Source organism: Anomaloglossus baeobatrachus, chromosome 3 (assembly GCF_048569485.1).
Source record: "Anomaloglossus baeobatrachus isolate aAnoBae1 chromosome 3, aAnoBae1.hap1, whole genome shotgun sequence".
NCBI lineage: Eukaryota > Metazoa > Chordata > Amphibia > Anura > Aromobatidae > Anomaloglossus > Anomaloglossus baeobatrachus.
In genome coordinates, this window is record NC_134355.1 from 466,245,163 (window position 1) to 466,258,030 (window position 12,868).

Below are 12,868 nucleotides of genomic sequence, written 5' to 3' on the forward strand. Positions count from 1 at the left end.
GGATCTAATGGCATCCCGGCACAACAACAAGGTTCCGGTTTACGTAGCTCGCTCCCACGATCCTCAGGCCTTTGCAGCGGACGCTCTGGTTCAAGATTGGTCCCAGTTTCGTCTGTCCTACGTGTTTCCCCCTCTAGCTCTCTTGCCCAGAGTCCTGCGCAAGATCAGAATGGAGGGCCGTCGGGTCATCATCATTGCGCCGGACTGGCCCAGGCGAGCTTGGTACCCAGACCTGCTCCATCTGTCCGTAGAGGTGCCGTGGCATCTCCCGGACCGTCCAGACCTTCTCTCACAAGGTCCGTTTTTCCGCCAGAATTCTGCGGCTCTCAGATTGACGGCGTGGCTCTTGAGTCCTGGATCTTGACGACTTCTGGTATCCCTCCTGAAGTCATCTCCACTATGACTCTGGCTCGGAAGTCTTCCTCGGCCAAAATCTATCACAGGACCTGGAGAATTTTCCTGTCCTGGTGTCGCTCTTCCGGCCATGCTCCTTGGCCTTTTTCCTTGCCGACCCTCCTGTCCTTTCTACAGTCCGGTCTGCAGCTAGGACTATCCCTCAATTCCCTCAACGGACAGGTCTCGGCTCTGTCAGTGTTGTTCCAGCGGCGTATCGTCCGGCTGCCTCAGGTGCGCACCTTCATGCAGGGCGCGTCTCACATCATTCCGCCTTACCGGCGGCCCTTGGATCCCTGGGACCTCAATATGGTCCTCACGGCCTTGCAGAAACCCCCCTTTGAGCCTCTTAGGGAGGTTTCTTTGTCTCGTCTTTCACAGAAAGTGGTCTTTCTAGTGGCCATAACTTCCCTCAGGAGAGTCTCTGATTTGGCTGCGCTCTCTTCGGAGTCACCTTTTTTGGTTTTTCATCAAGACAAGGTGGTTCTCCGTCCGACTCCGGACTTTCTTCCTAAGGTGGTTTCTCCTTTCCACCTTAACCAGGACATTTCCTTGCCTTCCTTTTGTCCGGCTCCTGTTCATCGCTTTGAAAAAGCGTTGCATACTCTGGATCTGGTGCGGGCGCTCCGGATCTGTGTCTTGCACCGCTGTTCTTAGGCGGTGCACCTCTCTTTTTGTGCTAACCACAGGTCGGCGTAAGGGCCTCTCGGCTTCTAAGCCGACCTTGGCTTGTTGGATTAGGTCGGCCATTTCTGATGCCTACCAGTGTACTCAGGTGCCTCCCCCACTGGGGATCAAGGCACACTCGACCAGAGCTGTCGGTGCCTCTTGGGCTTTCAGGCACCAGGCTACGGCTCAGCAGGTCTGTCAGGCTGCCACTTGGACTAGTCTGCATACCTTTTCAAAGCACTACCAAGTGCACGCTCATGCTTCGGCAGATGCGAGCTTGGGCAGACGCATCCTTCAGGCGGCTGTCGCCCATTTGTGAAGTTAGGTTCAGCCTACTTCCCAGTTTTCTGTTTATTCCCACCCATGGACTGCTTTGAGACGTCCCAATGTCTGGGTCTCCCATAGGAACGATAAAGAAAAAGAGAATTTTGTTTACTTACCGTAAATTCTTTTTCTTATAGTTCCGTATTGGGAGACCCAGCACCCTCCCTGTTGCCTGTTGGCAGTTCTTGTTCCGTGTGTTATCACCGGCTGTTGTTGTAGACAGAGGCTCCGGTTGTTCCGGTTCTTGCTCTCTCTCTACTTGTGGGTGGCTATTCTCCTTCAGCTTTTGCACTAAACTGGCTAGATTTGGTTATCCAGGGGGTGTATATGCTCAGAGGGAGGAGATACTTTTTAGTGTAGTACTTTGTGTGTCCTCCGGAGGCAGAAGCTATACACCCAATGTCTGGGTCTCCCAATACGGAACTATAAGAAAAAGAATTTACGGTAAGTAAACAAAATTCTCTTTTTTAGGGTGTATAAAAAGAGAGATTAGATCCCGTGATCCCAACGTATTGTTGCCCCTCTATAAATCACTTGTAAGGCCACATCTGGAATATGGGATCCACATTTTAAAAAGGATATTCAGAAGTTAGTCAGTTCATAGGTGGCAACTAGACTACTACAAGGAATGGAAGGCCTCCCATATGATGACAGGTTGAAAAAGTTAGATATGTTTAATTTAGAAAAAGACGTCTCAGAGGAGATCTCATTTATATGTATAAATACATGTGTGGTCAATATAAAGGACTGGCACATGACTTATTCCTTCCAAAGACAATACTAAGGACCAGGGGGCACTCACTGCGAGTGGAAGAAAAGTGATTCCGACAGCTAAATAGGAAAGGGTTCTTTACAGTTAGAGCAGTCAAACTGTGGAATGCCCTACCACAAGAGGTAGTAATAGCAGACACTAATACAGCTTTTAAAAAAGGGCTGGATGATTTCCTCAGTACACACAACACTGTTGGTTATAAGTGACTTAGTGACAAAATGTATACCGTATTTTTCGGACTATAAGACGCACCTGACCATAAGACGCACCCTGGTTTTAGAGGAGGAAAATAGGAAAATAAAATTTTAACCAAAGAATGTGGTCATGACACTGTTATGGGGCGAGGATCTGCTGCTGACACTGTTATGGGGGTAATGTCGCCAAATTCCCTACTAAGGTACCCCATCCTGGTAATGATCCTCCTGCCTTGTATATGATCCTGCTCATATACCCCCATCCATCCTGCTTATATACCCCCATCCATCCTGCTTATATACCCCCATCCATCCTGCTCATATACCCCCATCCATCCTGCTTATATACCCCCATCCATCCAGCTCATATACCCCCATCCACCCCCATCCATCCAGCTCATATACCCCCATCCACCCCCATCCATCCAGCTCATATACCCCCATCCATCCAGCTCATATATACCCCCATCCATCCAGCTCATATACCCCCATCCATCCAGCTCATATACCCCCATCCATCCAGCTCATATACCCCCATCCATCCTGCTATATACACCCATCCTGCTCATATACCCCCATCCTACTCATAAAATACCCCCATCCTGGTATATGGCCTGTATCCTATGGCACAGAAAAAAAATAAACGTTTATACTCACCCTTCCTCACTCCCTGCAGCACCGATCATCTTCCTCTCTGTCTCAGCTGCAGCGCCGCTGAGTGCACCCATCACCGTGTGTGGAGCTGTCCCCCTGCAGCTTCGCGATGTCTTCCTGTCTGTGCCGGTCAGCTGATCTGTGTGGACACTAGCGGCGCGCACAGCGATGTCATCGCTGTGCTCACCACTCTCTACACAGATCAGCTGACCGGCACAGACAGGAATACATCGCGAAGCTGCAGGGGGACGGCTCCACACACGGTCACGGGTGAGTGTACTTATTCACTGCACCCCGCTCTGATGATGATGCACGGGGGGCAGTGAATACAGCCGCACATGATCACTCCAGGCTGTAGTTGCCAGGGGTGATCATGCGGGCCGGCTTTTAATTATGCGCGCACCCCCCTGCTCATCCCCCCAGCCCCATCTCCATCACGGCTGAGAGATGGGCGGGAGGATGGGCTTGCATATGTAATGAGCGGGCCTACGTGGTCACGGCATGCGCTGCTACAGCCTGCTCGTGCCCCCGATGACCCGCTCCACCGCAGCACCCTCATTCCCCGCAACTACATTCATGCCATAAGACGCACCCCCCACTTTCCCCCAACATTTGGGGAAAACAGTGCGTCTTATGGTCCGAAAAATACGGTAATTGATGGAGGAAGGTTGAACTAGATGGACCTAGGTCTTTTTTCAACTTAAGTAACTATGACAAACAAAATGGGAGGTGGCTCTGAGCCTCCTGTCGTCACACAAGGGGGTGGCTCTGAGCCTCCTGCCGTCACACAAGGGGGTGGCTCTGAGCCTCCTGCCGTCACACAAGGGGGTGGCTCTGAGCCTCCTGCCGTCACATAAAGTGTGTGTGTGTTATTATATAGACCAGGAAACTGCGTGTGTTAGTGCAAAATTGTGTGTTCCACGCCTCATAGGTGTATAATGTCTATTCTGATCTTTTTTTTATACTAATCGAAATAAAGAAAATGATGTCTTTTATGGATTGGAGAGTTCACAAGTTCTTATATAAACAAACCAGTCTTCTGACTATATTTAAGGAAAAAAAACGAATCCTTTTTTAACTGTTTTATCTTTTTTGCCATGTCAGACATGTAGAAGTCCAAGTTTTTGGGGACCAACATGGAAATGCAGTCTATTTATTTGAGCGGGACTGCAGTGTACAAAGAAGACACCAAAAAATCATTGAGGAGGCTCCTGGGGTACGTCAGTTACTGTCCTTAGACTAGAGGACTTTAGATATGAGCCAAGTGCTGTGGTTAAACACTTCTGTGTATATATACTGTATATTATTGCGTGTTGGAGAATGATTAGTGTGAATAGATTAACTGCTGCAGTAATTCAGCCTTATTGATAAAAGCGTAGAAAAGGAAGGTTATTATTCCTGAATAAAAAATCATGATGTGCAAGGGGTTTTCATTGATCCCATGTATTTTAGAATTGGATATCAGGGTTTTATTTTATTTATTTAATTATTTATTTATTTTACTTATGTATTCATTTTTTTTTTTTTTTTTAACTTTGCAAAATAACAAGTATATGACATTTGTTGTTCTCATCAGGGAAAACAGATATTACACAATCATGACCGCAATATAAGCAGGATCCCAGTTAACATACATCTTTACTTCTGTACACATGGATTAAAATCCTAGCCATTAGGCCAAATTAATTTGCCTGAATTTCCATCTCCATAGCCTGGAATTAGTCCTGAGGTGAGGAAGAAACTTGGAGAAGCCGCCGTGAGAGCCGCTAAAGCAGTTAACTATGTGGGTGCAGGTATGTCTTTTAAAGGGGGGCTCCTGGTATGCAGTCACTGTGCCTCCAGACTATCGAATCAGCATGGTGTACAATGCGAACCCTGTGATAATTCCACTGTATTCTCCATGTGAGTGGACGGTCACAGGACTGCAAGTTGATGATTTGCATGTGACGACTAGACTACTGCACTTCTCTCAATGTTATTGTGAGAAAAGTGGCTAAGAATCTAGTTGGCACATGATGATTTAGTGACAAAATGTATAATTGGTGGAGGAAGGTTGAACTAGATGGACGTGGTCTTTTTTCAACCTATGTAAACAGGACTGCGAATCACATACATGCAGTCATATAACTGCCTATTTGCGGAGAATTATGAGAGGTTGCTCCTCAAATTACTTTTCTTCTCCCAAAATCTTTTTAAAATAGATTACTAAGAAAGAATGTATAGATGGTTAGTGCGTCCTGAAGTTTTTACCTTTGGTATACCACTAGGATATGGACTCAGTATGCCATTGTGGCTGCTGGCGTGCTGTGGTCCCTTTTGGTATTTTGTACTAGATTCCTTGCCGTTTTTGGAGAAAAGGCTGACCTAATACCAGACGAGTGCATTGATGACAGAAACATTGTTTAAAACTTTTTCTTTGATAGGGTTGGACTTGATCACCTAGTGAGGATCTAGTGATCGGACATGAATGTTGACAAGTAAACAAATACCAAACCCAGAGGATAAGTTGGTATACGTGCAATAGGAGCACGTTCACATCGTGGCCAATTCAGACAAAGCTCAAGAGAAAAACTCAAAATGAACATATGCCCTATTATAAAGTAAATAGTAGTAGTACATTTTGATAACATAGTGTTCTCGATTAACACAGTTTGTTTGATCAAAAAGCGTAAAAGCCATCCCACCATGACAAGGTGTACCCAGTCGGGGTAGTCCTACGCTAGTATTAAAATTAGTGATGAGTGAGCACTACCAGGCTCTGTTGCTCAGTACTTGTAACGCACAGTTAGATGCTCAGACGGGCGCGACTTGATTTATAATGAAAGTCAATGGTCAACTCGAACATTTTTCAGGGAAATCTTCAAGATTCCCATCTGACTTCCATTATACTTGGCTACTCCAGTCGCTCGCCTCTGAGCGTCCAACTGCTCGTAACGAGACAGTGTCAGTGACAACAATGTGAATAAGGGCACAAAAGCACAGATCTCAGACTCCAGCCGTAGAAAAGCTATATAGATGCAATGTCTAGAGGGAGGGACCACATTCCATTTGTACAGCATACAAAAAAACTACACAAAACACTAAAATAAAAATGAGCTTGAGCATAAGTGCAATAGGAGCACTTTCCCAACATGGCTATTTTCCAGAGAAAACTGAAGAGTAAAAAAAAAAAAAAAAAAAAAAAAAGCACAAAATAAGCTTATACATTATAATAAAGTGAATAGTACTATTACATTTAAATAACATGGGGTACATGGCTAATTCTGATCAAAAAGCAATGTTGACAAGTTCAGAAACCTTTTGTGAGAGGAGTTAGGGCAGTTTCACACATCCAGCTTTTCGCCGGACTGGTGGATCCAGCGCACTCCAGTACAGTGTGATACCATACAATGGCAGCGCGACAACTTCCAGGTCACATTACAGCATGTGACCGGAGCTTGTTGCGCTGCCATTGTACTGTATCACACTGTACTGGAGTGCACCGGATCCACCAATCCCGCGAAATGCTGGATGTGTGAAACAACCCTTAAGGGTGCTTTACACGCTGCAACATCGCTAGCGATAATTAGCGATGTTGTGCGCGATAGCACCCGCCCACGTTGCTGTTTCGTCAAGGGGGTGATCCCTGCTGTAGCGAACAATACCGCTGCGGCAGCGTCACACGCACATACCTGCTTAGCATCGTCGTTGGAAACACCGAACAATCTTTTCTTTAAGGGGGAGGTTCGTGCAGCGTCACAGCGGTGTCACTAAGCGGCCGCCCAATAGCAGAGGAGGGGCGGAGATCAGCGGCCGGAACATGCCGCCCACCTCTTTCCTTCCTCATTGCCGGTGAACGCACGTAAGGAGATGTTCATCGTTCCTGCGGTGTCACACATAGCGATGCGTGATGCTACAGGAACGACGAACAACCAGCGTCATGCACCACCAACGATATTGTGAAAAGGAGCGACGTGTCAACGATTTTTGACGTTTTTGCGATCGTTGCTCCTTTTAGTCACACACAACGATATCGCTAATGGCGCTGGATGTACGTCATGAACACCGTGACCCCGACAATATATCGTTAGCGATATCGTTGTGTGTAAAGTACCCTTAAGACGTTTAGAATTGAAACAAAAATCACATGGCAGTAATTTGCCTATTGTCATAAACATCTGATGACCCCCAATCGGTAAATTAAAGCCCCCTCCCTTCCTCATTGGTGCCCAATTACAAAATGGCGGCATCCTCACGCCTCTTTTTGACAAAAGCCTTCTGGTTATTGCAATAAATCCTTGAAAAAAAATTACAAAATGGATATTTCCGTGTTTGTATTAGTTACATTAAAATTGTGTTTTTAGGAACCGTAGAATTTATTATGGATTCGGAGCACAATTTCTACTTCATGGAGATGAACACACGTCTACAAGTGGAGCACCCAGTCACGGAGATGATCACAGGCACCGACCTTGTAGAATGGCAACTGCGGGTGAGCCACGTGGTTTTTATGTGGGAAATACTGTTTGTTTTTGTTAGATCTATATATTTCCAGGATAGATCTGAAAACCAAATCAATATGTTTTGATGTCTCCAGGTAAATTGCAAAAATATAGTCTGTTTACATGTGCTTTAAAAAATGACACTATTCTGTTCTAAGTAAAAGTGACAGAATCGATCTTGGAGCTTCTTATGTAGAATCAAATGCAGATGTGAGTGGAGCATTAAGTGTACATGGGGGGGGGGGGGCACAGAAAAAAGGCCGATTTATCAAAGCTTTATCACCAGAATTAACACATGGCTTTGAGACATCACCACACTTTGTAGCAAGGTGAAGCTGCACTAAATCTTGCACCCCTCGGCATTCTCTCCAGCTCAAACATAGTGGGGGATGGAGGCGAGGCACCGCTCCTCGTCAAATTCGTGACAAATGGTGGCATTTTCTAAACCAAAAATATTACTCCTGTTTGTGACTAGAGTAAGATTTGCATCAAGACATACACCACTTTGCAGGCGCTCCTGACCAGGAGGGATGGCTGCGCCGGTCTTGATGAACCGGGCCATTTGCCTACATAAAAAAATGATCTACTTGATAGACTCTCCATGGAGCAATCATATCACTTCACTTGCTTTATGTATCTCTGCCAATAATTTTGTAAGAATATCTTATCTGACACTGAATGCCTCCATGCATGTTCATGTTCATTGGTTTATTTTTTTTATTTTTTTTTTTATTTTTATAACTATTATTATGTTGCCCTAATATATCTACACGGACATGTGGTGTAATGATTGGCACCCAGCAACTTAAAATAAATCCTAGACATATAGGACTCGTAGTATGGGTGAGCACACTTAAGATGTAGTATTAGAAATGGTCACCTCCCCTCCCCCCACTTTGAGCTACTCATTCACCAAGGGATAATGGTTAGTGATGAGTGAGCACTACCAGGCTCAGGTTCGTGGTACTCATCAAGATCAGTTGGACGCTTGGATGGGCGCACACAGAGCTCCCGAGTATAATGGAAATCAATGGGGCATTTTTCCAAAACATTTCCTAAAAAAAATGCTTGCGTTCCTTACTGACATCCATTATACTCGGGAGCGCGATTCGTGCCCATCCAAGCGTCTGACTGCTGGTTATGAGTACCGCGAACCCGAGCAGGATAGTGTTTGCTCATCACTAATAATGGTGGGTTTATAGGTTTTTGCCTGTAACGAATTTTGGTTGATAATAAAACCATTTTGGGTCTTTTCACTCAGAACGGGTACTGCCATGATCGTTTGTTCCTCATGCAGTTTGTATAGTTTCGGCAGTACTTTCCCTGTGTGCTGCCAACAATATTGATTTTTAGGGTCCACATAACCGCTCTAACCAGCCAATCAGTGGTTTGGTGGGCAATGAGCATTCTTCTGAGCAAACAGTAATTTGTACCATATATAGTGTAGTAGACAATTTAGTGGTTTTATTTAACACTAGAAGTCCCAGGACTTTTGAGCTCCATAGGATTCCAATGGTAGAAATGTCAAATGACCCCTCTCTGGGACTTCTAGTGTTAATTAGGAAGAGGTGACGAGCTATCCATTATGCAATGGATATCACGGTTTTCAGTCAGTGGGGTGTACAATTTTTTTTTTTTTAATTTATTTTTTTTTAAATTTACTTAGCAGAAGTCAGAAAGCCTTTTTGTTTTATGCAGCATCAGTTACAATAACTTTACGTTTATTCACATGATGTTTTTACACTCATTTCATTAGTATGGATTTTGCAGGTAGCGGCTGGGGAAAGGATTCCTTTGACTCAGGATGAAATCACCCTGAATGGTCATGCATTTGAAGCTAGAATATATGCTGAGGACCCTAATAACAATTTCATGCCAGGGGCCGGCCCCCTTCTCCATCTCTCTACTCCACCAGCCGATATTTCTACACGTATTGAGACTGGAGTAAGACAAGGTGACTGCCTGATTTGTGTAATACTTTACATGCATTTTATTTTTAAAGGGGTATTCCCATCTCCAAGATCCTATCCAATATGTAGTAGGTGAAATAATAATTATAGCAATCCCTCCAATCAGAAATGTAGTATAGCTCTCCTGATACAGCTATGTCTCTTACCTCATGTGCAGGGCATTACAGCAGCTTAATGACTATATATACGGTTACAACAACTCATATAGAGACAGTTGCTAGTGGTCATAACCACGGATACCTAAACCACTGTAATGCTCTGCACATGAGGTAAGCGACATAGTGAATCAGGACAACTATACTACATTTCTAATTGTAAATATTTGTTAATATAATTATTATTACGCCTAATACATATTAGGATAGGATCTTGAAGATGGGAATACGCCTTTTAAGCATTGTGATTGAGCATTGATCGCCATTACTAGGATAAGGCCTCAGTGACTGATCTCTGAGAGCATAACCCTCCCGATCAGTAGACCTGCCGTAACGGACAGTGTCATCCATGTCCAGTTGGAGTGAAAGGGGCTAGGCTACAGTACCAGATAGTGTTGCGCGAGTAGTTAACTATTCATACTCCCTATGCTATTAGCGAGTACTGTCTGCTACTTGCATACTCGTTACGAGTAGCGGGCACAATGTAAGTCAATGGGAAATACTTTCTAATTAGCGAGTAACCCAAAAGCTATACTATTCGCACGACAAGTACATCTTTCAGATTACTCGCTACTTATAACGAATATGGGAGTAGTGGACAGTACTCACTAACAGCATAGCGAGTACGAATAGTTAACTACTCGCTCAACACTAGTACCAGACACCGCCATGTGTTCAAGAGCGGTGCTGTATCAGGTACTTCAATCTAATTGCCTCTTCTGTTGATTAGTGGAGGTCTCACCCCAAAAGATAAGTATTTGAGGGCTTATACAAAGCACATGATATTAATGTTAGGCAGTAATATTTTCAGATGTATAACACAAATTATTACAAGGCATTTATTTTGTCAATTAAGATGTGACATGAAGTATATAGCAAACTGTGGTTGAACGTTTTCTTAGTTGTCCAGTTTTATGCTCTAGTAAGCACACTCCTCCATATCTTAAACCTGCATGTTCTGCTGTTCTCTGCGTCCACAAATGAAAGGTGATGAAGTCTCTGTACACTACGATCCGATGATTGCCAAATTAGTCGTGTGGGCGAAAGATCGACAAGCAGCGCTTACAAAGTTGAAGTATTGCTTGCAGCAGTACAATGTAAGTACGTGGTTTTAGACTCCTAACAAATACCGTTTTATTGCAGTTTTCATCATAATTGCTGACATTGACATTGTGGGAGAAATAACTGTTTTACTTGGGTCAAACAGCAACCATTATCTGTGTCATCACAACATAGAGGATTATAGGAACCCACAAACCAAAGAGGTCATACAATACAGACTAGAGAGGAACTACATACACTTTAACTATGACCGCTACCACAGCGCCATCTTCCGTCTGCTCAATACCGTCCCTGTCCAGCATAAACCTGCAGCTGTTGTATACTCCACAGGTGTAAGCTACAGAGGTTCTTGAGAGCTAAAATTCTTGGAGGTCTTCCTTCACGTCTGCACAGAGCTTGCATTTTGGGATGTGTAGAGTAAGCTTCTACTATACATTAATGGTGTAAAAGCTATACACTTGTAAAGCTCCAATGCACATGAGTGTCACTGAATTCCATAATGAAATGGTGAAGATCAGAGAACTCCAGTCCTCACTGTTTATCTCCTCAGATGCTGTGGCCATTATAGGCTGCAGCAATTAAGTAGTTTGAGATAAGGAGTTTCCTATGTCATCTTATTACACACAATTATTATTAGTTATTGTAAATATACTGACCCACAATGTAAGGTCAATATATAATCTATAACACACTGTGAGTGGGGTAAGTGCATTATATGTATTTTAAAATAGTGCTATTAAAAATACAACTTGTCTCACAAGAAAAATAAATAAAAAATATATAAAAATGCCCCGTACAGCTACAACCGAGGGAAAACTAGAAACATAAAAAGTTATGGCCCCCAGAACACCGTGGCCTTGAAGGCAGGATATAACCACACAATTACATATTGCTTAAATCAGTTTTTTGTGTTGTTGTCCTTTCTTCAAAAAAATGTGGGCAATATGCTTCTCCCCCCCCCCATATTACGATTTAAAAAACAAAACATACAGTGAGTGATCCTGCAATGTTCACACCAGCCAGTGGCTTAAGGGTGCTTTACACGCTGTGACATCGCTACTGATTGCTAGCGATGTCGAGCGTGATAGCACCCGCCCCCGTCGTACGTGCGACAAGTGGTGATCATTATCGCTACGGCAGCGTCACACACACATACCTGCTCGGCGACATCGCTGTGACCGCCGAACAATCCCTCCTTCAATGGGGAGGTGCTTTCAGCGTCACAGTGACGTCACAGCGGCGTCACTAAGCGGCCGCCCAATAGCAGAGGAGGGGCGGAGATGAGCGGTTGGAACATGCTGCCCACCTCCTTCCTTCCGCATTGCCGGTGGATGCAGGTAAAGAGATGTTCGTCGTTCCTGCCGGAACGAGGAACAACCAGCGGCGTGCAACAGCAACAACATTTGGTAAAGGAGCGACGTGTCAACGACCAACGATTTTTGCCGTTTTTTCGATCGTTGCTCGTTGCTCCTAGCTGTCACATGCTGTGATGTCGCTAACGGCACCGGATGTGCGTCACAACCACCGTGACCCCGGCGATCGTTAGCGATGTCGCAGCGTGTAAAGCAACCTTTAGATTCAGGACCCGAGATTGACTCCGCACCCCAAGCCTCATATAAGTTAATGAGGACCCAAACTTCTGTGCTGTAAAATGGTCGTAGTAAAGGCTAGGGGGCTACAAAAGGGGGGCAATTGCCCTGCAAGCAAATGTGCATAGGTAATAAAGGAAAATTACATGGGGTCCCGCCTATTGCTCATCCCTACTCAGCATGCTGCAATAAATGAATACATGAAAACAAGCTATATTTATAGGGTGTCTCTCTTCTAGCTTATATGATGCTCATTAGCTTTAAAGGGAATTTGTCACCAGGTTTTTGCTCCCTAATCTGAGAGCAGCATAACTTAGGGGCAGAGATCCTGATTCCAGTGATGTGTCACTTACTGTGCTGCTTAGTGTAGTTTTGATTAAATCCCTGTTTAATCAGCAGTAGATTATCATTAGAGGACTACTTGGCCTGCTGCCAGGCAGTCCAGCCTATTCATGAGCTCTGTATAACTGCTAGATCTGCAGCAAAGAAAACATTGTTTTATCAAAATGACAGCAAAACAGCTCAGTAAGTGACACATCGCGGGTCTCTGTCTTTACATTATGCTGCTCTCAGATGGGGATCAAAAACCTGATGACAGACTCCCT

General features: G+C 44.5%; 1 protein-coding gene across 1 annotated transcript in view; it reads left to right on the plus strand.

Moving 5' to 3' along the window:
• The window catches only part of MCCC1 (methylcrotonyl-CoA carboxylase subunit 1), a 125,240-nt gene that overhangs the window by 58,509 nt on the left and 53,863 nt on the right, over positions 1–12,868 (plus strand). Inside the window, exons 8-12 of the mRNA XM_075340568.1 lie at positions 4,111–4,222; positions 4,718–4,799; positions 7,350–7,477; positions 9,258–9,441; positions 10,600–10,709. Coding sequence (XP_075196683.1) covers positions 4,111–4,222; positions 4,718–4,799; positions 7,350–7,477; positions 9,258–9,441; positions 10,600–10,709 — 616 coding nt within the window. The remainder of the gene's footprint in view (positions 1–4,110; positions 4,223–4,717; positions 4,800–7,349; positions 7,478–9,257; positions 9,442–10,599; positions 10,710–12,868) is intronic.